Source organism: Cervus elaphus, chromosome 2 (assembly GCF_910594005.1).
Source record: "Cervus elaphus chromosome 2, mCerEla1.1, whole genome shotgun sequence".
NCBI lineage: Eukaryota > Metazoa > Chordata > Mammalia > Artiodactyla > Cervidae > Cervus > Cervus elaphus.
The window spans coordinates 7,147,472-7,167,882 of NC_057816.1; the positions used below are offsets into that span (position 1 = coordinate 7,147,472).

General features: G+C 61.3%; 2 protein-coding genes across 12 annotated transcripts; one reads left to right on the forward strand and one right to left on the reverse strand.

Moving 5' to 3' along the window:
* Positions 1-139: 139 nt before the first annotated feature.
* KCNK7 (potassium two pore domain channel subfamily K member 7) lies at positions 140-4,257 on the forward strand. Its single transcript, XM_043926925.1, has 3 exons — positions 140-1,806; positions 3,279-3,677; positions 3,900-4,257. The coding sequence occupies exons 1-3, from the start codon at positions 1,488-1,490 to the stop codon at positions 4,103-4,105; spliced, it is 924 nt and encodes a 307-aa protein (XP_043782860.1). The 5' UTR covers positions 140-1,487; the 3' UTR covers positions 4,106-4,257.
* Positions 4,258-4,499: 242 nt separating this feature from the next.
* EHBP1L1 (EH domain binding protein 1 like 1) lies at positions 4,500-20,398 on the reverse strand. Of its 11 annotated transcripts, none has more exons than XM_043926814.1 (21): positions 20,039-20,395; positions 17,686-17,743; positions 17,365-17,460; positions 16,958-17,011; positions 16,701-16,879; positions 16,480-16,622; positions 16,050-16,085; positions 15,888-15,956; positions 15,622-15,784; positions 14,704-15,448; positions 13,090-13,266; positions 12,466-12,623; positions 12,323-12,371; positions 11,271-11,912; positions 7,326-7,395; positions 7,149-7,204; positions 6,939-7,062; positions 6,544-6,643; positions 5,381-5,454; positions 5,184-5,298; positions 4,500-5,021 (listed from the first exon to the last, which is right to left on the reverse strand). In XM_043926814.1, the coding sequence occupies exons 1-21, from the start codon at positions 20,140-20,142 to the stop codon at positions 4,922-4,924; spliced, it is 3,312 nt and encodes a 1,103-aa protein (XP_043782749.1). In that variant the 5' UTR covers positions 20,143-20,395; the 3' UTR covers positions 4,500-4,921. The 11 variants fall into 11 exon arrangements, with proteins under 11 accessions (XP_043782749.1, XP_043782741.1, XP_043782725.1 ...); XM_043926806.1 differs by having other exon boundaries at positions 13,090-13,272; XM_043926790.1 differs by having other exon boundaries at positions 13,090-15,448; positions 20,039-20,398.
* Positions 20,399-20,411: the final 13 nt, after the last annotated feature.

Sequence of the window (20,411 nt, forward strand, 5' to 3'; positions counted from 1 at the left end):
TCTTGGAGGTAACTGGGGGATCCTGACCATTCCATCACCCTGGTGACCTCAGGCCCCTAGCAGAATGGCAGGTGGCCTGGGCCGATGCTGGGATGCTCTGGACCACATTTCTCTCCCAGGATCAAGTTCAGTGGATCATCAGGTGTTACAAGGCCCTTCTCAGCCTGATACCCATACACTTTGGCCTTACTCACCTGTTCCCACCCTTGCCAGGCCTTTCCCACCGTTTCAAGTGACTGTTTGCCCTGATTGTTCCTGTTGCAGGGTGGTCCCTGCTTAGCCTCAGGGCCCAGCAATAACACCACCTCCCCTCGGGCTCCTTCCTGGCCATGCTGCGCCCACTCCAGCCAGCTTGCTGAACTCGGGAGCCGACGGTCCTCTGGGAGGCATCTTGGGGGTTTGTCCAGGGTTTGTTTTTATCCTGAGACCTGGACACAGGAGGGGGTCATCCACCCTGACACCTGGTTCCACTCACGCTTCTCTTAAGAAGCCACAGGGGTTCTGCAGACCACCCCTTCCATGCCACGCCTAGGGCAGGGGCCCCCGGGCTCATCCCCCAATGGTTTGTGGGGGTCGTGGTTCAGGCTCCCTCTCCCCCTCCCCTTCGCACTCCCAGGCAGCCAGGGCTACTGTGACTCGTGTTCAGCAGGGCGGGGACTTGGGAGAGCACAAGAGTTTCTCAGGAAGGATTGGGAATGGCGGGAGCCTCACCTCTCCAGGGCGCCCAGCGTCCTCCACACCTGTCCTGCCTGCCCCATCCCAAGTCCCACCATCCCTCTCCCATTCTGCTGCCCAGGCCACCACCTTCTCATCTGGGGTACCTGCCATAGCCCTGTCCACAGGTCCCCATTTTTCTCACCACCCAACCTCCTTCCCACCTGGCCTGGCCTCTTCTCTTCCCCAGCTGAACTGTCGCTCCCCAGAGGAGCTTTTCAGGCGAAGCTCCCCTCCCCCAGAATGGGCTCCCATCATCCAGGGCGTTTCCTTCAGGGAGTCTATGACAATGAGAACTTGCCCTGCCTCCTTGCTAACAGGTTTCTCCTGGGAAGGCCAGGAGGGCAGGGACCTGCCTCTGTCCTCTCCCCTAGTGTCCTCAGGATCTAGGGACCTGCTGACCAGTGAATGGGGTCTGTGACTGGGTGAGCTCATCCTTGCATGACCCACCACCGTGGGAGGGGGACCTAGTCGATCGCCTTGCCTTCCTCCCACCTGATCCTGACTGCCCACCACTCAACCACCCAGCTCTGGGGACCTGGGTGGAAAACTTGTTGCCCCCAGAAATGGAGGAGTGACCCAGCTCCCTCCCAAACCTGAGCCGCAGCCTCACCCTCCTGGCCCCACTCACCCCAGTTCCATCCCAGGCTTCCTTCCCTCTCCAGCCACCCACGCAGCCCCTCCCCCCAGCCCCACCCTGCCCAGCCCCTCCCAGGTGCCTGTGGTGGAGAGTCGGCTCCCAGGGCACCTCTCACGGGCTCTGGTGGCATAGCATGGGGGCTCTAAGGCCCTGGGCCCGATACGGGCTACTGGCTGTGGCCCACCTGCTGGCCCTGGGGCTTGGGGCCACAGTGCTCCAAGCCCTGGAGGGGCCTCCAGCCCTTCGGCTCCAGGCTAACCTCAGGGCCGAGCTGGCCACCTTCCAAGCAGAGTTCGGGGCCTGCCTGCCACCTGGGGCGCTGGAAGAGCTGCTGGGCACCGCCCTGGTAGCCCAGGCCCATGGGGTTTCCAGCCTGGGCAATGACTCCGAGGCCAGGAACTGGGATCTGCCCTCAGCCCTGCTCTTCACTGCCAGCCTCCTCACCACCACGGGTAAGGCGGCCCGGCGGCCCGGCAGGAAGGCGCTCTCGAGGCCGTCCCTACCTGGGGTCCCTGAGGGTGCAGCCCTCTCCCGGCCCCAAACTGCTAGACAGAACCCAGGCCTCCTTAGGTCTGTCATCAGGGCTGGGGCTCCCCCCACCAACACACCCCAACTGGTGCCTCAACTTCAGGTGCCAGGGGGCGTGGCCCCCTCAGCCCCACCCCGAGGCAGCTGTGAGACCCAGGGGAGGTGCCCAGACCCCACAGGCCTGAGGCAGAGACTGGGGAGCCTGTGCTGTGGGATGGATTCTTGGATGGAGGGAAACGGAGAGAACCCAGGGACCAGCAAACCAGGAGGAGTGTGGGGGGAGGATGTTAGCTAATGAGACGTTAGCCCAGGCAAGAGGGCACAGAGACAGACACAAAGAAATTCCTGGCAGAGGAAATAAGTGTGAAGGCCCAGAGCCCAGGAAGTGGGGGGCTGGGGGTGGGAATGCAGTGCTTGCCCTGTAAAGTGTGTGAAATTCATTTATTTATCTAGGCTGCACTGGGTCTTAGTTGCAACACCCAGGATCTTGGATCTTCATTCTGGTATCTTTAGTTGTGGCACGTGAGGTCCAGTTCCCTGACCAGGAATTGAGCCCGGCCCCCTGCATTGGGAGCACGGGGTCTTAGTCATCAGACCACCACTGAAGTCCTGAATATTTTTTGAAGTCCATTTTCCACCTTCTTTTGGAGAAACTTGGAAACCTACTTGCGCTGAGCCAGAAGCTCCTGTTGGAGAACAGGGCCCACCCTTGGGACAGCGTGCGTGCGTGCTCTCCAGCCCACCCCTGTCCCCACCACTCCCTTTTGGCTCACTTCTGACTCCAGGCATCTGCGTTTTACAGCCCTGGACCAGCTGATCCTGTTCCCCCGGCAGGCCCTGATCTTTCACCTCACCTGCCTTTGCACATACCTTTCCACCCCTGAAAAGCACGCTGCCTCTTTTGCAACCCTCCATGTCTGGTGTCTTGACTGATTTTCCTGTCTGCCTCCCATCTGAACCTGAGCAGACTCAGGTTCCAGCACAGGGCCTGGCACCCAGGGTAACTTGATATGCCTTTGGGGAATAAATGAAAGACTGGGTAACATTTCACCTGCTGAACTGGGAAGTGTGGATCAAAGACAGTCTGAGGAATCTCTCAGGAGGTCAGGCTGCCTCAGGGTAGGATAGAAGCTCTCAGAATTACCCCAGCTACAAGAGGCCTGAGGGGGACTCTTTTCATCCTTTCATGTTCCAGAACATTAAAGAGTGACCCAGAGAGGTTCAGGGACTTGACCAAGACCCCCAGTGAACGAGGGGAAGAGCCCACAAACAGGGCCTGAATAGTTCCGGCCGTGCCGGCCAGCAGAGGGCAGCCTTCTGCAGGAGCGAGGCTCGGGGAAGTGGGCGCCAGCGACCCCACCCTGGTCCTCATTACCCACGGCTCTCTCCCCTCCAGGTTATGGCCACATGGCCCCGCTATCAGCTGGTGGAAAGGCCTTCTGTGTGGCCTACGCGGCCCTGGGGCTGCCGGCCTCCTTAGCCCTTGTGGCTGCCCTGCGCCACTGCCTGGCGCCTCTGCTCAGCCGCCCCGGGGCCTGGGTAGCCGCCCGCTGGCAGCTGACGCCGCCCAGGGCTGCGCTGCTGCAGGCAGTTGCCCTGGGCCTGCTAGTGGTTGGTGTCTTCGTGCTGCTGCCAGCACTGGTGCTGTGGGGTGTGCAGGGCGACTGCAGCCTGCTGGAGGCCATCTACTTCTGCTTCAGCTCCCTCAGCACCATCGGCCTGGGGGACCTGCTGCCGGGCCGCGGCAGTGGCCTGCACCCGGCGCTTTACCACCTCGGCCAGTTTGCGCTTCTGGGTGAGTCCAGCTGCTGAGGAGGATGGGGGGCCGGGGGAGGACAGGCGGGAAGAGGAGCCTGAACTACAACTCCCATAAGCCCCTGGGGGAGGCTGAGCCTCACAGGTTGGAAGGCCCCTGCCCCAGAGCATGGTGCAGTCTTAGTTGGCAGTGGGAAGAGAATTGTGTGGGTGGGAGGTGGGTGGGAGCATGAGAGCTGCCCTAGTAACCTCCCCTCCTCAGGTTACTTGCTCCTGGGGCTCCTGGCCATGCTGCTGACCGTGGAGACCTTCTCGGAGCTGCCCCAGGTCCGTGCCATGGTGAAGTTCTTCGGGTCCAGCGGCCCTGTGAATGCTGAGGACGAAGGTGCCATCCTAGGCCAGGACGAACTGGCTCTGAGCACCATGCCACCCTCAGCGGCGGCCCCAGCACAGGCCCCAGCTTGCTGACAGGTGTCGGTGATGGAGCTGAGCTCCTTTCAGGTGGAGAAGCCTGAGGAGGGAGCCCTGGGGAGTGGCTGGGGAAGCCTCCAGAGGAGGGAAGGGAAGGGGTGGATGTGAGAACCTCAGGAAATAATGTGTTAATAAAAAAACAGGCAACACAGCCGGCTGTTCTCGTCTCTTCTTTCGAAACGGGACTTCCCTACAGCCATCAACAACCCAAGCTCCATCATCCTTTAAAGGCAGAGGTCAGGCCTCTGGTCCCGCCTTGGCTGGCATCTAAAAACCTTCCCACTCTACACAGTCCCAGTGAGGATCGCAGACCGCCTTATCGGCCAAGGCCCCACCCCCTTCCGTCTATTGAAAGCCCGGGTCACCCTGAGAAAGCCCAGGCGCGCTGGCGTGGCCTTTTCCAACTTTATTGCTCGCGAGGAACAGGAAGGGGGGCGGGGTGTTGAGCGCGGCAGTCCACCAGCCTTCCCTCCCACCCCCTGGAGCTCGCCGGCCGGGTCCGGCCATCGGGAAGGGGCTCTGGGTGGGCACGCCTGGGACCCTCAGTCCACCACGAACATACACGCACACTCACTCACATGGACTAATAAATACGGCCCGGACGGCGCGGCCGCCCAGCCTGCCGCCCTTGTCCGTCGGGGCCTGAAAGGCTGCGCTTTCTTTCCCAGTAAAGGATCACGGCGGCCCCTACTGGTCGCGCGCGCACCGGGGAGGGTCCGGTCCTCCCAAGCGCAGGCCCAAAGCGGCGATCCGGCGCGGCGGCGAGAAAGGCTGCGGTCCGAGCGGACCGAAGGCGACTGGGCCCCCGCGGTCTCAGCTCAGCACGCAGCGTTCGCGCCGGTTCAACTGCCGGCTCAGCTTGCGGCGCCGCTGCTCCAGGCCGCGCTCCAGGCGCTCATCCTCCTCCAGGGCGCTGGGAGGGAACGGGTTCCGGTCAGTCCCAGCGGCGTCGGGGACTACACGCTGGCCGCCGCCCGGGGCCCCGACCGAGCACTCCTCCTTGACCGCCCCCCCCCACCCCTCCCCAGCCCTCCCCAGCCCTCCCCAGCTTCCGGCGCAGGCCGGGCTCACTCACGTCCGCTCCTTCTGGTCCAGGTCCCGGACCAGCTCGTCTCGCTGGTTCACCAGCGACACCAGCTCCTCCAGCAGCAGTTGCTCTCGGCGCTGCTGCGCAGCCGTTTTCAGCCAGTCTGTGGGCAGAGGAGGCTTAGGGTCAGGAGGCGCCAGCCCCTGCCCCGTCCTGGTCCCCGGCGCCACGGCCCCATCTCCCACCTTCAATGGCCAGCATCGCCCGTAGCTCCCGGCTCAGCAGCTCAAATCTCCGCTCCAAGTCCTGCTCTTCGATGCTGGGGGTGGGGTGCCAGGTCAGGGAAAGGGGAATGGCCGGAGTGTCCAGGGTTCCGACCACTCCCTGGCCCTCACCCCACCTCACCATCAGTTCCCACAGACGCCATAGGCAGGCAGAGCTATACCCCAGTCCCCGCTTGTAATTATCTCTTTTGTTTCAGGGTTTTTTTAAGCGGCATATAGGATCTTCGTTCCCCCACCAGGGACATGGAACCTGCACACCTTGCAGTGGAAACAGGGAGTCTTAACCACTGGACGGCCAGGGAAGTACCTCTTCTGTTTCAACTGTTCCCCAACATATAGTCTCCTCCCCCCACCCGACCCCTTTTTCAAAAATAAGAAACAACCCAAGATTGTTTGGATGAATATTATTCATAAATGGCAAATATTAGACTAAAATTTATTCTGAAAAATGACCCAAGATGCAAAAAGGAGGCAAAACCACCTTCACCAAGCAGGACTATAAAGGCAATGATGCCCGGGGAATTGCTTCTGACCCCACTCAGGAACCCAGCTCAGCTGTCTCTAGGCCTCAGTGTTCCTCACTGTAAAGGAACGGGGTCAAACTGGGGCACTCACCACTGACCTGCCACAGTTTTCTTTGGGCCTCGATTTTCTCATTCATAAAAACAGTACCAATTTAAGAAGTATACACTTTACACCGGAAGTTATGAAAAAAAATTAAGATGGCTGAGCAATTTCTCAAAAAAAAAAAAAAAAAAGGAAGGAAAGAAACCGCAACTTTGTAGAAAGAAAAAAGCAGTGAAGAGTTCTAATCAAGGTAGTTAAGTTTGCATTTGCTCTGCCCAGGTGGTACTACTGGTAAAAAAAAAAGCCCTCCTGCCAATGCAGGAGACATAAGAAACATGGGTTCACTCCCTGGATCAGGAAGAACCCCTGGGGCAGGACATGGCAACCCACTCCAGTATTCTTGCCCGGAGAATCCCACAGACAGAGGAGCCTGGCAGGCTACAGTCCATGGGCTCGAAAAGAGTCAAACATGGCTGAAGCCACTCAGCACGCACACACTGCTCTGCCAGCCCTGGGTGGGCAGAGGCCAGGCCTGAATGGGGAGGACCAGCACTCACAGCAGCTGCAGCTGGTCCTGCCTGCGGATGAGAGCGTTCTTCTTGTTGACCAGAGTGAACCACTCCTGGATCAGTACCTCCTCCTGCAGCCTGTCAGTACCTGAATCAGGCCAGGACAGTCACCAGGCCAGCCCCTGACCCCTCTGTCAGGAGCAGGAACTGATGGCGGCAGGGGATGGGGTGGGGGGGGGGCGTGGTTTCCCCTGAGTATCCCAGAAACCAGAGCTGTGTGCCTCCAGCAAGCTGCTTCCGGGCTGCAGGCCTCAGCGTGCCCAGCGGTAAAGGGGGATGGTGACCCCAGCCTCCATCCTCCCGACTCCTCTCAGGGTCAGAAAGAGCTGCAGAGTGGGCCAGATGCGGTGGCATGTGCTGGCGAGTGGACTCAGGACGCCCACCTGACTCCATGAGGCTCCTTAGCTGCTTCTCCACCTCGGCTGCCCGCCCGTCTATCTGCCTCTGCTCCTGTTCCAAGGCCTGAAGCTCCGCGCACACGTACTGACTTGTGTCCTGGAACCGTTGCTGCGGGGCAAGGGACAGGGTGGGTTTGGCCCAGGCCCCGCCTAGGAAGCCCACCCATCAGCTCCTCCCACTTCAGCCCTCCTTACCAGCCCAGCATCCTCCCCTGGGCTTGGGGGCGGTTCTTCCGACGGAGGTGTCCCACCTGCGGACAGACACCAGGCTGAGGGACCCCCCAACTGACAGCTGCCCCCAGAGGGGCCCCAGCTCAGGATCTGTGAGCCGGCTGAGTTGAGCTGAGTCACCACCCCTTTGAAGCTACTCACCGGAGGGCTGCTGTGGGGCTGAGGCTGCGGGAAGGCCAGGGGCAGGGCTGGGGTCAGGGCGTGCGCCTTCCTGTGGAGGAAGAGGCCAGTAAGGGCTTGGAGGGGCTCCCCTGACAGCAGGCCCAGGGGCCAGCCAGAGCCCCACTCACATGGGGAGGAGGGGCCTCCCTGCCCCAGCAGCTTTTCAGTCCAGCCCACAAGAACCCCACCTCCACCCCTTCTGGAGAACCGCTTCCTAGAGAAGGCCGTGGCCTTCACCACCTCGGGCCCTGTGGTCGGGCCAGTCCACTCCCGCTGGCCAAGCCTCGCAGCCCCGTTCCTGGGGCCCCACGGGGCTTTTGTGAGTCAGAGGTGAAAGGTTGTGAGGGGTCCAGCTGGGGCCTCTCCTGAGAGCTGTCTCAGGCCTCCTCAGACCTAGCGCCAGCATCTCCGATCATGGCCGGGCCCCACACAGGGACACTGAGCTGAGGCGAACGTGGCCATCATGAGCCAGCGCCTCCATCTCCTGACCAAGAGGGGGCCCCCCTCCCGCCTTCTCAATCCCCACACCTGAAGGATGTGTCATATGACCGTTAGAACAGAACAGGCGGTGGGACCGCTGATTTTAGCCGGGAAGGGCAGCTGGCCCCTCAGGTGCCCTGCTCCAACAACTTGCTGGCACTGTCAGCCCTTGAGGCCCCAAACTTTCAGCTCAGCTGATAGCCTGGCCCCCTCGAGGGTTCCTGCTCTGGCCACCTTTCCAAGTCACAAGCTGAGGAGAAAGCACTGAGCCCCCCCCACCGTCCACCCTACCTGGCACCTGTCTGAGACGCAGCCCTGGAAGTGCCCTGCTCAGGGGACACCCTCTCAGGTCTGGGCAGGTGGCAGCCTCTTTACCAGCTGCCCCCTCCCCGCCACACGCCCTGCCTGCTGACTTTACCCTCAGGCCACAACTGAGGGGGGCGGTCTCCCTAAACCTTCACCCCAATGGTGTCACTCTCCTCACTCGCCTTCTCAGCCCCCAGTCTTGCTGCCAAGCCCTGTTGGCAGTTCCAACATTAACTCCTACTGCCCTGAATCCCATCCAGACGCCACCCTCCGGCCCCAGTGGTGGACTTTCGCTTCCCCAAATTGTTTCCTCAGCCTGGAGCAGCCTCTCTCTTGGGCAGCTAGACATCAACTCGCCCTTCATGACCCAGCTCAGCCCCACCTCCTCCAGAGGCTCCTTCACCCGGCCTTCTTCCTCCCTCCCTGACTTTCATGCCTCCTGAAGCCTCCTCAATCCTCACCACGGCCCCCAGAGCCTCTCCCATTACAGCTCCAACCCCACTCCCACCCCGCCATGACTGCTGGCTACTCCCATCTCCTTAGGCAGAGGCAGCCCCTGCAGACAGGCTGAGGTTCAGAGGACACACTCAGGGCGCACCGCGTTAACAGTAATGGCAGGATGTTCATCAACCATCTGTTGGTGTGTTGGATGCTGTGGGTGCCCTGACTCATTTCATCTTCCCAACAGCACTGTGAGGCAGGGACCCTTACCTTCCCCATTTTACAGATGAGGAAACTAAGGGTCAGAGATGACACTCAACAGGGCCTGGCTTGGGCCCCACTGTCTAATCCAACAGTCTGTTCCCAAGTTTGGCCACCAATTTGCTGTCTGCCTCTGGGCCAGTCATATCCACTGGGCCTGTTTGTGTCCTTGTACATAAAGGACATATAAGCCCCAGGGGGGTTGCAGGGCTCCAGACAGGCATGTGAGGAAAAAACATAGTTCCCCTTTTTTTTTTTTGACAACACCCTGCAGTGGTCCCTCAAAACCACTTTGCAAAAAACCTTTCATGTCTTTGCTTCTTATCCTCAGGAAAAGAGCGCAGAGAGGTGGCTTGTCCAAGGTCATGCAGCCAGTGCATACTGCTGGGCCCAGCAGAGGGCACCATTTGGGAATTCCGTCTCGTGGAACTGGGGGTTCACACCCAGGACCGACTCCCTTTACACTCACATCCCTGAGCCAGGACAGTCCTACTTGCAAAACGGGGTAAACGTTTCTCCCCCAGAAGGAGCACTGTACGAGTCGGTGAGGAGTTGATGAGGGGTTGTGGAGGCGGGGCAGGCCAGGCAGGAAGCAAGTGCTCAACCAACAGGGCAGGCAGAGGCGGGAAAGTGGAGAAACCCCAACCTCAGCAGCAACTGAGCTTACTCACAGCTGCTCTGATGGGAATTCCAACACTTCCTCACATCTGACCCAAATTCCCCTTTCTACAGTCTCCTGTGTGGCCCCCTCCTCCAGGAAGCACTCGGGCCTCCTGGCTTCAGCCTCGCCCCAGCTTCAAGCTGCCTAACTTCATCCTATCCAGGGGCAGGCCCTACCTCCTCCACAGCATGCACGGGGTGGGGGGTGGGAGTGGCCAAGAAGGAAGCAGGCCCTCCCAGCTCCGTGGGTCAAATATCTCCCGTGGGACAAGGGCTGGAGGGGGGCCTGGCTTAGAAGACCAGACAACTGGGACCTGGGCCCAGAAAAATCGAGCTTTCCTTTTTTCTTTTTCCACTGCTCATGGATGTGTATTTTAATAAGAATAATTGTGTCCAAATACAACAGGAGTTTTTCATCTCTCAAGTACAATGTAACAGAGCCTTCCCTTTTAAGATATAAAGAGCCACTGACACATATTGAGGGGGTTTGGCCACAGGCCAACACGGCCCAGGATAGCTGTCCAGCACAGCTCCTCTGGGTGTCTCTGATGCTCTCCCTGTTTCTCATTCATAGGGTCAATGCTGCACCTCCGACCCCACACTCAGGGCTCCTGCTCTCCAGGCCAGCCTCATCACTGCCCACCGGAGGTGACCTTACAGGAGGTGATCTTACGGGAGGTGATCGGCAGTTCCCTAAGTAAGACCCAAGCTTTCCTGTGACCTCATGTTTACTTGTGAGGTCCCACCTCTTGAGAACCACCCCTCAGATTCTTCATCTGGGAAAAGCTGCCCATTTTATTAGCCTGGCTTAAGTGGCTGCTTCTTCCGAAAAGCCTTTCCCAGTTTGTTCCCTCTTTTCCTTAGAACTCAGGGGTCATCCCTGGGCAGCTGAAGGCTTGAAGCAGCCTGACAGAGCTGCCCCCGCTGTCCAGGATGGTGCTGCTGGAGAGTCCAGGCCTGGACTTCGGCAGCTGTGAGTCCTTGAGCAAACCCTTGACCCTTATGGAACAGTCTCCCTTTTAGTGTAGTGGCCACAAGACTCCTTAGTGGCTCAGTTGGTAAAGAATCGGCCTGCAAGGCAGAAGACCCGGGTTCCATCCCTGAGTTGAGAAGATTCCCCTGGGGAAGGGAATGGGAACCCACTCCAGTAATCTTGCCTGGGAAATCTCATGGACAGAGAAGTCTGGCGGGCTACAGTTCATGGGGTAACAAAGAGTCGGACACAACTGAGGGACTAAACCACCACCGCAAGGCACCCTGGGAGGCTGACCTGAGACCTGCAAGGGATGGGGGGACATGGGTACCCACCAGGGTCTCCCATCTCCAACTTTCCCTCATCGGAGTAGACTCTAGGAAACTGGTCTCCAGCGTCTGGAGTTAAAGATTCAAGTCAGAGAGTCTTGGAGACGGGAGGCCCTGGAGAGCTCCTTTGAGTACAGAAACCCTGCTCCCAGCTTCCAGGGAGGTGGTGGGCACCTCCAGCCAAAGAAATGCCCCAGCCCACTTGACAGTTAATGAAGAGCCTGAGCTGAGTGCTGACTCCCGGAGCCTTCTGGGAACTTCCTATTACAGCCTGACTCCACTGAGTGCCATCCCAAGGCTGGCAGCAAGTCAGCGGCTCCGGGCCGGACGGGCCTTGGGCACGGGCGCCCCTGCTGAGGAGCTCGCAGGAAACTCCTCCGTAGCACCGGTGCCTCGGCGTCCAGCAGAGGCCGGTCGCCCCTCACCCCTGCGCCGCCTCGCTCTCCCGACCCCGCGCCGCTGGAGGGCACTCACCGCCGCCGCTCCCGCCGCTCCCGAGTCGGGCTCGTCCCCGGAGAAGGAGCTGCTATTCCGGAGCCGCGAGCGCCTCTTCTTCAGCAGGTCCGCGTCGCGCACGTGCGAGAAGGAGCCGTGCGCGCGGGGCGGAGGCACCGGCCCGGCCTCCGCGTTGACCGACGGCCGCCGCAGCCTCACGCCGCCCGCGGCACCCGGCGCCCCCACCCCGTTCACCAGCCCCTCTGCCGGGGGCACGGGCGCCCGGGCTCCGGGGCCGTCGGCCGGGGCCTCGGCGGAGCGCGCCTCCTGGGCGGCTACGGCCCCGCGGTCCTTGGTGGCCGCCTCAGGGGCCGCCCCGTCCACGCGGGTCGCGGCCTCCTGGGGCTGCTGGGGCGCCTCGGCCCGGTGCTCGCGCAGCCGCTGAGCCAGGCCCCCGGTGTCCAGGTCGTCGGGCGGGCTCGGCTGGGCGCTGGCCACGCGGTACGTGCCCGCGCCGCCGCCGCCCTCCAGCTGCACCAGCTGCAGCTCCTGCCCCGTGCAGAAGGCGCGGATCTGGCACAGGTACGTCATGACAATCAGCTTGTCGGGCACCGACAGCAGCACCATGTCCGCCGGCTCCAGCAGCCGCGACACGCCCAGGGCCGCGAAGCCATCGAAGGCCTAGGGAGCATGCAGGAGGGTTACCCAGCGACGCGGCCGCCCCGCCCCGGCCCGCCGCGGGGGTCCCGGCGACTGGCACGCCCGGCTTTGCCCGCAGCGCCCTCGCCCTCCTATTGGGAGAAATCTAGCAACAGGATCCGCCCCCGTGTTACCCAGCAACAGCACACCAAAAGGGTGGTTTCAGGGAAAACCATCTGGTGGAAATATGCTTTAAAAAAAAAAAAACTAAACTCAGGAAAACGAACAGTTTTAAGACCAAAAGGGTAATAAGTGGCAGAACTCCCAAAAGCCAGTGCTGGGGCCCTGAAGCCCACAGATTATTATTCTACACACAGAGGAGGATCCCAGAGCTCAGCTTGGGCCTGGCCGGACCCTCCTTCCCTCCAAGCACCAGCCCTGCCCCTTCTCACCTGCTTGTTGTTCTGTTTGATGTTCAGGGGGTCAAGGGAGGCAAAGTCTCTGCAGGGAGAGCGCTGATCAGAGGCTGGATTCCCGCCACCCTCCCCTCCTCCGCAGGCTTCCCCATTCACTGCCACCCTCTCCGGCCGCTCACATTTTGTCTGGGTAGAATCGGTGCAGGATGGCACAGAAGGCCAAACCGTTGCGCCAGGACGTGGTGAAGTTGGTGATGCGCACGCCGCGGTAGCCGGCGGTGACTTCCTGGCACCACTCTAGCAGGGACTGGCTGAAGCTGACCTGGGCAGGTGGTGCCTGGGGACACAGGGATGGGCTCAGGGAATGTGGACGTGGGACCTGCCCCCTCTGTCCCTTGGGCACAAAACAGCTCCAGCTCTGGGTCTGCAGGAGTCACCGCACACCACTGGCCAGGGCTTTAGCATCAGGCAAAGAGGTTTCCAGCTCCAGGGTTATCTATCAAGGTCACCTAAAAGGTCAGTGGCCCCCAGGCAAGAACAGAAGTCACGAGCAGCCACACCTCCAGGTCAGCCCAGAAGATCAGCTTTGGGGGGGGGGGGGGGTCCTACTCCATGCAGCCCAGGGGAGACAGGGTCGGGGAGCCAGGGCATCCTGAGAGGGGAGGGGGCAAGGGGCTCCTGGAAGCTGAGCCCCTGTCCCACCCCACCCCAGTCGGCCAGGTGGGTCCATGCAGAGCCGCCGTTCGCTCAGCCCAGGTTAGTGGGAAGCAGCAGACTGGGCCCTCGGCGGCCCCCATCCCTACCTGGCTGCCCGGCAGCCTCCTGTCCTCTTCAGGCTCCTCTGGGGAAGAGGCCCCGGAGGGCCCGGACACCCCAGCCCCTGCCCCACTGGCCACCTGCACCTCCATCAGGCTGGCCTCTGGGAGGTTTCCCTCAGCTTCTTTTCCCTTCTCGGCTCCTGAGACCCCAGCCTCTGCTTCCTGGGCCTCAAAAATACCAGATGGGTTCTCTGAAGCCCCTGAAACTTCCATCTCTCCTTCCTTGGCCCCCCAAACCCCAGACTTGGCCTCTGAAACTCCCCAATTCCCAGTCTCCACCTCCTGGCCCCTTGAAACTGTAGTTTCTGCCTCTGCTCCCTGGGATCCTAAAACTTCATGCTTTATGACTGGGACCCCTACAGCCTCATATTTGAAGGTCTCCCCAGGTCCAGTCTCTGCCTCCTGAACCCCGGAAGTCCGAACTTTTCCCTTCTCAGCCTCTAAAACTGTAGTTCCTGTCTGTTGACTCCCTAGTGCCTCAGCCTCTGCCATTCCAGCTTCTGACCCCGAGGACCCTGAATCTCCCACCTCTGTCTCCTGAGTCCCCAGTGTCTCAGTCTCCATCTCTGGGGCCCCTAAGTCCCCTACCTCTGTCTCCTGAGTCCTCGGGGTCTCAGTCTCCATCTCTGGGGCCCCTGAGCCCCCTACCTCTGTCTCCTGGGTCCTCAGGGTCTCAGTCTCCATCTCTGGGGCCCCTAAGTCCCCTACCTCTGTCTCCTGGGTCCTCAGGGTCTCAGTCTCCATCTCTGGGGCCCCTAAGTCCCCTACCTCTGTCTCCTGAGTCCTCAGGGTCTCAGTCTCCATCTCTGGGGCCCCTAAGTCCCCTACCTCTGTCTCCTGGGTCCTCAATGTCTCAGTCTCCATCTCTGGGGCCCCTGAGCCCCCTACCTCTGTCTCCTGGGTCTCCAATGTCTCAGTCTCCATCTCTGGGGCCCTTGAACTCCCAGCTTCGATCTCCTGAATCTCCAGTATCTCAGCTTCTGCTACCTCAGTCTCTGTCCCTGGGACCCCTGAACCCCCTACCTCTGTCTCCTGGCTCCCTGTTATCTTGGATTTTATCTCTGAGACCCCTGAACACCCCACTTCTGTGTCCTGGGCTCCAAGTATTTCAGACGCTGCTATCTCAGCTTCTCTTCTCAGTATCCCTGAGCACCCAGATATCTCCTGGGTCCCTAATATCTCAGTTTCCAACATCCTAGTCTTTGTCTCCAGAATTCCTGAACCCCCAGCCTCTGTTTCCTGGGTCCCCAATGCCTTACACTCTGCCATCCCACCCTCTGTACCTGAGGCCCCTGAAATGCTTACCCCTGTTTTCTGGGTCCCTAGATCCTCAGACCCTGCCATCTCAGCAGCCTCTGACTCCAGGACCCCTAATCTCACTGCCTCTGTCTCCTGGGTCCCCAATGTCTTCGCTTCTGCTGCCTCAGACACTATCTCTGGGGACCCTGAGATCTCCTGGGTCCCCAATAACTCTGACTCTACCACCCCAGTCTCTGTTCCCAGGACCCTCGAATCCCCAGTTTCTACCTCCCAGACCCTCAGATCCCTGGATACCACCCCTTGTTCAGCTGCTGGTGGGGCCCCCTGGTACAGGCTCACCTGGGGCCCAGCGCTTGCTGCTCCAGCAGAGGGTCCCTGCTCCAGGCCTGTCCCCCCAACACCAGGGTCTCTGCCCCTCACCTCTGCACACTCTCTCTCCTGGCCTACAGCAGCCCTGGCCGCCTTGAGGTCACCCAGATGCCCGGAATGCCCTGCAGACTCTGCTGGCATTGGGCTCAGGACTGTGGGAGCTTCATCCCTGGTCTTGACCCCTGTCCTCCCCTGAGAGCCCCTTGGAGGAGCCTCGGGACTCCCCTTCAATCTTGCCTCAGATGTCACCTCTGTGGCCTCTGGTCCGTTAGTGTCCACAGGTTTCACCTTTGACCTCTGCTCTACATCCACATGACAGATTTCTAAACTCTCTTCAGCCTCCCCAGCTCTGACCGCTGACCTCTTGCTGTTCACCTCTCTGACTCCTGACCCAGGCTCAGTGTCCACCCCACTAGCCTCTGCCCTGTCTCCAGTGCCCCCCTCCTCAGCCTTGGGTTTCTGCCCTTCCAAAGAGTTGCTGGAGTCTCTGTTCTCAATGCTTGGGCCCAGCCCGGCTCCCTGGGCCTCTGTCCCTTCCTGAGGGCTTGCCCAAGCCTGGGTCTCCACAGCAGAATCCACTCCTGCTGGAGGAGCCCCGGAGGCTTTGGGGGCCTCATCCTCTCCTTGGTGGACTGGGGGCCAGGGGGCATCAGAGCCTTTCCGGAGCCTAGGGGCGGGAGTGGGGACCACGTCCTGGCCTGGCTGTCTTGAGGACCTGAGGAGAGAGCAGAAAAGGATGCACTGCAAGAGCTCATTTGTCACCCCTCCCCTCAGCCCCCCTCCCCGCCTGTCAGACTCCTGGGACCCTGGAAAGGCAGGTTGGCACGGAATGTACAACTTCTGAAGAGCAGATGGGGGAGAAGGGCTGGAGCTGATTCCAAAGCTCACCTTGTCTCCGGAGGGGTTCCCGGGGGCCTTGGGGCCTTGAGCCCCACCTGGCCCCCTGCTACAGTAGCTGGTTCTGAGCCCTGGCCCCGGGAGGCCCTGGCTGGGGGTGCAGGGGCACTCACAGGGGCTGGGCTGGTATCCTCAGCACTAGAAGGGCTGGCAGCTGCAGGGAGGAGGAAGGGAGAGGATGCTGAGGCCTCGGACCTGGGACCGGAAGTCACAGCCCCCCTACCCCAGGCCTACCCCAACCCCAGCCTGGGCCTCACCTGCCTGCCGGGGCTGCAATCGGCCCTCTTCCTCCTCCTCACAAAGCGTCTTCAGCTCCCGAGGGGTCTCTGGGGGAAGGGTGTTGGGGACAAGGTCAGCGCCAGGAAGGGCCCTGCAGGTCTTACCCTCCCCACTTCCCCCAACTAGAATGCTGGGCCTACCTGGAAAATGCCCCAGCCTCAGGGCACCGCCCCGGCCTAGGAGAAGAGACAGGCCCACAGATGCAGAGAAAAAGAGAGAGAGATGGACAGACGAAAAAAAAGCCTTAACAAGCAAAAGAGAGGGACGAGGTTGTATGGTGAACGGTTGTTGAGCCCAGGCTGCAGCCCCCTCTGTGCTTTTGGCCCAGCTGTCTCTGGGCAGGTTTGTGGGCAGGTGCACACCCAGGGCGAGGAGAGGGTCAGGGGCACGGAGTGGGGGGGTCACTGGGAACCCACCTTGCAGGACACTCAGGGCTGCTGGGCAGGCTGGGAGCCCTGGCAGCCGTGAGCTCCCTCCACTGACCCTGCCCCAAAACAGCAAGAGGATTTTTGGCCTGGGTGATCCCCACCCCCACGTCTTGGTGATCTCAACCTCCAGCTGGCTGCCCACCTGGCTGGGGGCCACGTGCCCGCGCCTCCGGGACCCCTGGACCATTGGCCTCCTCCTCGTCACTCTCGGCAAAGTCATCCAAGTTGCCCACGTCGCTAGGTTTCATGCTCATGAGGCTCGCAAGGCTCTGCATGTCATCATCCCTGCGGATTGGAGACCAGGGGTGAGGGCTGGCATCAGAGGTTGTGGACTAGGACCCAGGAGGGCGGGCAGGCACTCACGTGGCGCGGCCCTCCCGCAGCAGCACCCCGGACAGAGTGAGGCTTAGCTCGGCCTGTACCACCTTCACTGACTTGGGCTTCAGCCGCAGCCGCAGCGGGACCTGGGTAGGCACGGGCCCCGCGTGGCGGGCCAGGTCCACCTCGGCCGTGGCCAGCACCTTCCGTTGCCCCTTGGACTCCTGGGGGCAGGGGAAGGAGCATCAGTGCTGCCCCGGAGTCCCCGAGACCCCAGGCTCCCGCCCACCCTGGCCACTCACATTTTCAATGATGAACGTCCACTCTTTGGCCTCATACTGATCCACGTGGGGGTCCTGGGGAAGAGGGGCACCAGTGAGTACAGGGGCTGCCGGGTTGGGGGCAGGGCAGGGAGGACAGCCTGCGCTAGTTCAGGAGGTGTTTGTTTGGGGCTTTCGGACAGGCTGGTCCCTCCTGGCAGATATGCTCCCCAGCTCCTCCTGATCCCAGCTTTCCCTCATGTGGTGGGTAAATGCCACCTCCTCCAAGGAGACTTCCTGGGCCACTCAGGCTGAGTAGGCCCCCTGCCATGATTCTTGGTCTCACCCCTCTGTTCTTTTCTATTTGGATGGATAACCCACCTCCCATGGGCCCTGGGGTTGCAATCGCCCGCTCATTGCCCCTCTGCACAGGAGGGCTGGAGACTCACCCGGTAGAGGGTCACAGAGATGTCCACATTCTCAGGTACCATCCACACCACGGTGCCCCGGTATGGGTTCTGGATGCCTGGCTGCCAGCTGTGGGCCTACAAGGAGCCGTCTGAGTCCTCCCTCCATCCTAACGCTCCCCCTCACGCCTTGTCCTCATCTCCAACCTTGACCCCATCTTTTTCTCTCTTCGATGGATTCTGATCTGAACCCGACTCCAGTCCCCCAACAGCCCTCCACCAGGCGCCCCACGCCCCCAAATGGCCCCACCCCCCCAAATGGCCCCACCCCCAATCAGGACCCCCAGTTGACATCCACCCCACCTTGGAGCAGATCCGTCGGTTCCGCCGGGTCCACACTACCACCAGCTTATCCGGTTGCCTGGGAGGCAAGGGGCGGGGGAGAGGGGGCCACTCAGTCAGGCCCACCCAGCCTCTCCATCTCATCTAGTCTTCCTTCTGCCCACATCCCCCTCCCCCAGGACAGGGGCCGGACAGCCCCCTTATCTGGGGCCACAAGGAGCAGGGTGGGGCAGCTGAGGCAGGGTGAGGCCTGGGCCAGAGGGCAAAGGCCTGTGGGTTGACAAGGATTATGAAGAAAGTCATATAGAGAGACAGGCACACACAGGGACAAAGACAGCAATCCAACAAGGACCTGCAAGACACACAGACTCTGAGACAGCGAATATTTGTAGAGTGCACACTATAACCCCAGCCCACACCAAGGAGAGGCAAGACCCTGCTGGAGTAGGAAATGGGTCGTGTGAGGGTCTGGAGAAGGTAGGCTCCAGGCAGAGGGGATGGCAAGTGCCAGGGTCCGAGGATGGGGGTAGGTGTAGGGTCGGGTAGGGGGGCAGAGGCTGGGAAACAGAGAGGTATAGGGTCAGCTTGTCATTCGATACCCTCCCAGGACCTTCCATGCCCAGCCCTTCACTTTGCAGGGACCCCTATTCCCACAAGGAACATCAGGGAGGACGTCCAGAAGGTGACATCTACGCTGAACAGCATAAGCTGGGGCAGAGGCAAAGAGATGCGGGGAGATAGAGACAAAGCCAGAGGAGAGAGTCGCCAGGCACAGGGCTGGGCCTAGGAGGGAGGGGCCGAGTGCTGCCCAAGAGGGTGGGGAGGGCTCAGGGGTCATCAGGCAGAGGGGGCAACATAAGAGCCCTCCATGCCTGCGTCCAGTCCTATGCCAGGACGCTCAGGTTCACCCAGCTCACAGCCCCTCTGGAGGCCGAGCCAGGATACCTGGTTCTCCTGTCATCTTCCGGGGGATGCCGAGACCAGAGCGGTTAGGGGCCGGGCAAGGGCACACACCTGAGCCCAGTGCCCCTCCTGGACCCTACAGTGCAGGCGATGGCTAAGGGCAGCCATGGGGCCTTCCCAGAAAGGGGAAGCCGACTGTGGGAGCCTGGGGAGGGCGGGGCCTGGCCCGGCAGCCTGACTCAGGCGGGGCACACCCTCCTGGGGAGCTGTGACCTGGGCAGGGGCAGCTTCCTAGCCGGGGCTCCAGGCAAGAAAGTCCAGGAGGCCCTGCCCGCCCCCTGTGACTCAGACACGTTGACACTGCCCACACCCTCACCCAGCTCTCTCCGACCATACCCAGGATCCCCCAGGCTTCACCCAGGATGCTGGGGCAGAAGGCAGAAGCCACAGGTCAGAGTTCAAGTCCCAGCCTGGTGCTGTGTTACCCCAGCCAGCTCCTGGGCCTTTCTGAATGGTGTGAACCAACCACCCTCTGGCTGGCCGGGTCAAGATCAGAGATATGACAACTGCCCAGGGGATCCCAGGCCTCCTGCTTACTCCCCTCCTTTTGGACCCTCTGGTCCCTTCCTGTCCCTCCTCTTGGGAGCCTAAATTTAGCCCCGCCTGGCGGGTGAGGCCCCCACAGCTGTGCTCTAATCCAGCCAAGGGAAGCTGACACCAAGGAGCACATATATTTAGGGTGTGACGCAGGGGCCCGGGCAGCTGCGGGTGGGGGCGTGTGAACCAGATGCCCCCAGGCCCTTTGGTAGTCAGGTCAGGGTCCTGCATCCCCTGACACATCTCCCCTCACCCCACCACCTTGCCTTCTCCAGGCTCTCTCCTCTGGGACCCACAACCTCCTAAACCCTCGGGCCCCTTTAAGCTGCTGCCTGCCTCCCTCCTCATCACACCCAGCGCTCAGTTTCCCCTTTTAAGGATATTATGGAGATGAGTCCAGCCGCCCAGGGCCCACTCCAGCTGAAGGGGCGGGTGGTTCCTCTGGTTCAACAAACAGGCAGGGGAGGAGGGGGCACCATCTTTGTTCTGAGCTGGACTGAGGTCATTGAGTTGGTTGTCCCAGGCCCTCCACCCACGGACCTGAAAACTTGCCCCCTTTTCTGATGCTCCACCTTGAACCACCCCTCTGGCCAGAAATATGAGGCCTCCCTTTTCCCAGCTCTGAGAGCAGCTGAGGAAAGTGTGGGCCCACACAGATCCTCAGGCCTGGATGTCCTGACCTCCACTCCCCAAAGGCTGCCCACAGCCCCCCAACTCTGGGGACCCCCCAGAGTTGCCAGGGCCCTTCTCTGTGTCTGGGTCCCCCGGGGAGTAGGCGGTCTCTTTGGCCACTGGACGGAGGTCAGGGTTCTCAGGCCCCCGGATGGGGTCCCAGCCAGTTTGGGGAGTCCCCCAAGGCTTCCCTCCCACTCACCATTTCTTGGTGCACTCCACCACCAGTTCGTGGTAACAGGCCACAAACTGGAATTTGGCGGCCCGCTTGCCCACGCGCTGCAAGCGCTTCCACACCGAGGTCATGGCCCCGCCGCCTCCGCCGCCCGCTCCTCAGACCCGGGACTCCCGCTAGTCCGCGACCGCTGGCCCGGCCCAGGTCCCCATGGCCTCCGGGATCCTATCCGCGCCGCCCGCCCCGTCCGTGCGGAGGGGTCCGAGGCGCGGGACCGGGGGCCACTCTTTCCGCCGCCGCCGCCGCGGGGGCCCGCCGGTGATCTGGCCTCCTCGGCGGGGTCGTCTGGGGCGCGTCGGGTCGCTGGAGCGCTGAGCGGCGAGCGCGCGGTTTCCTGGAG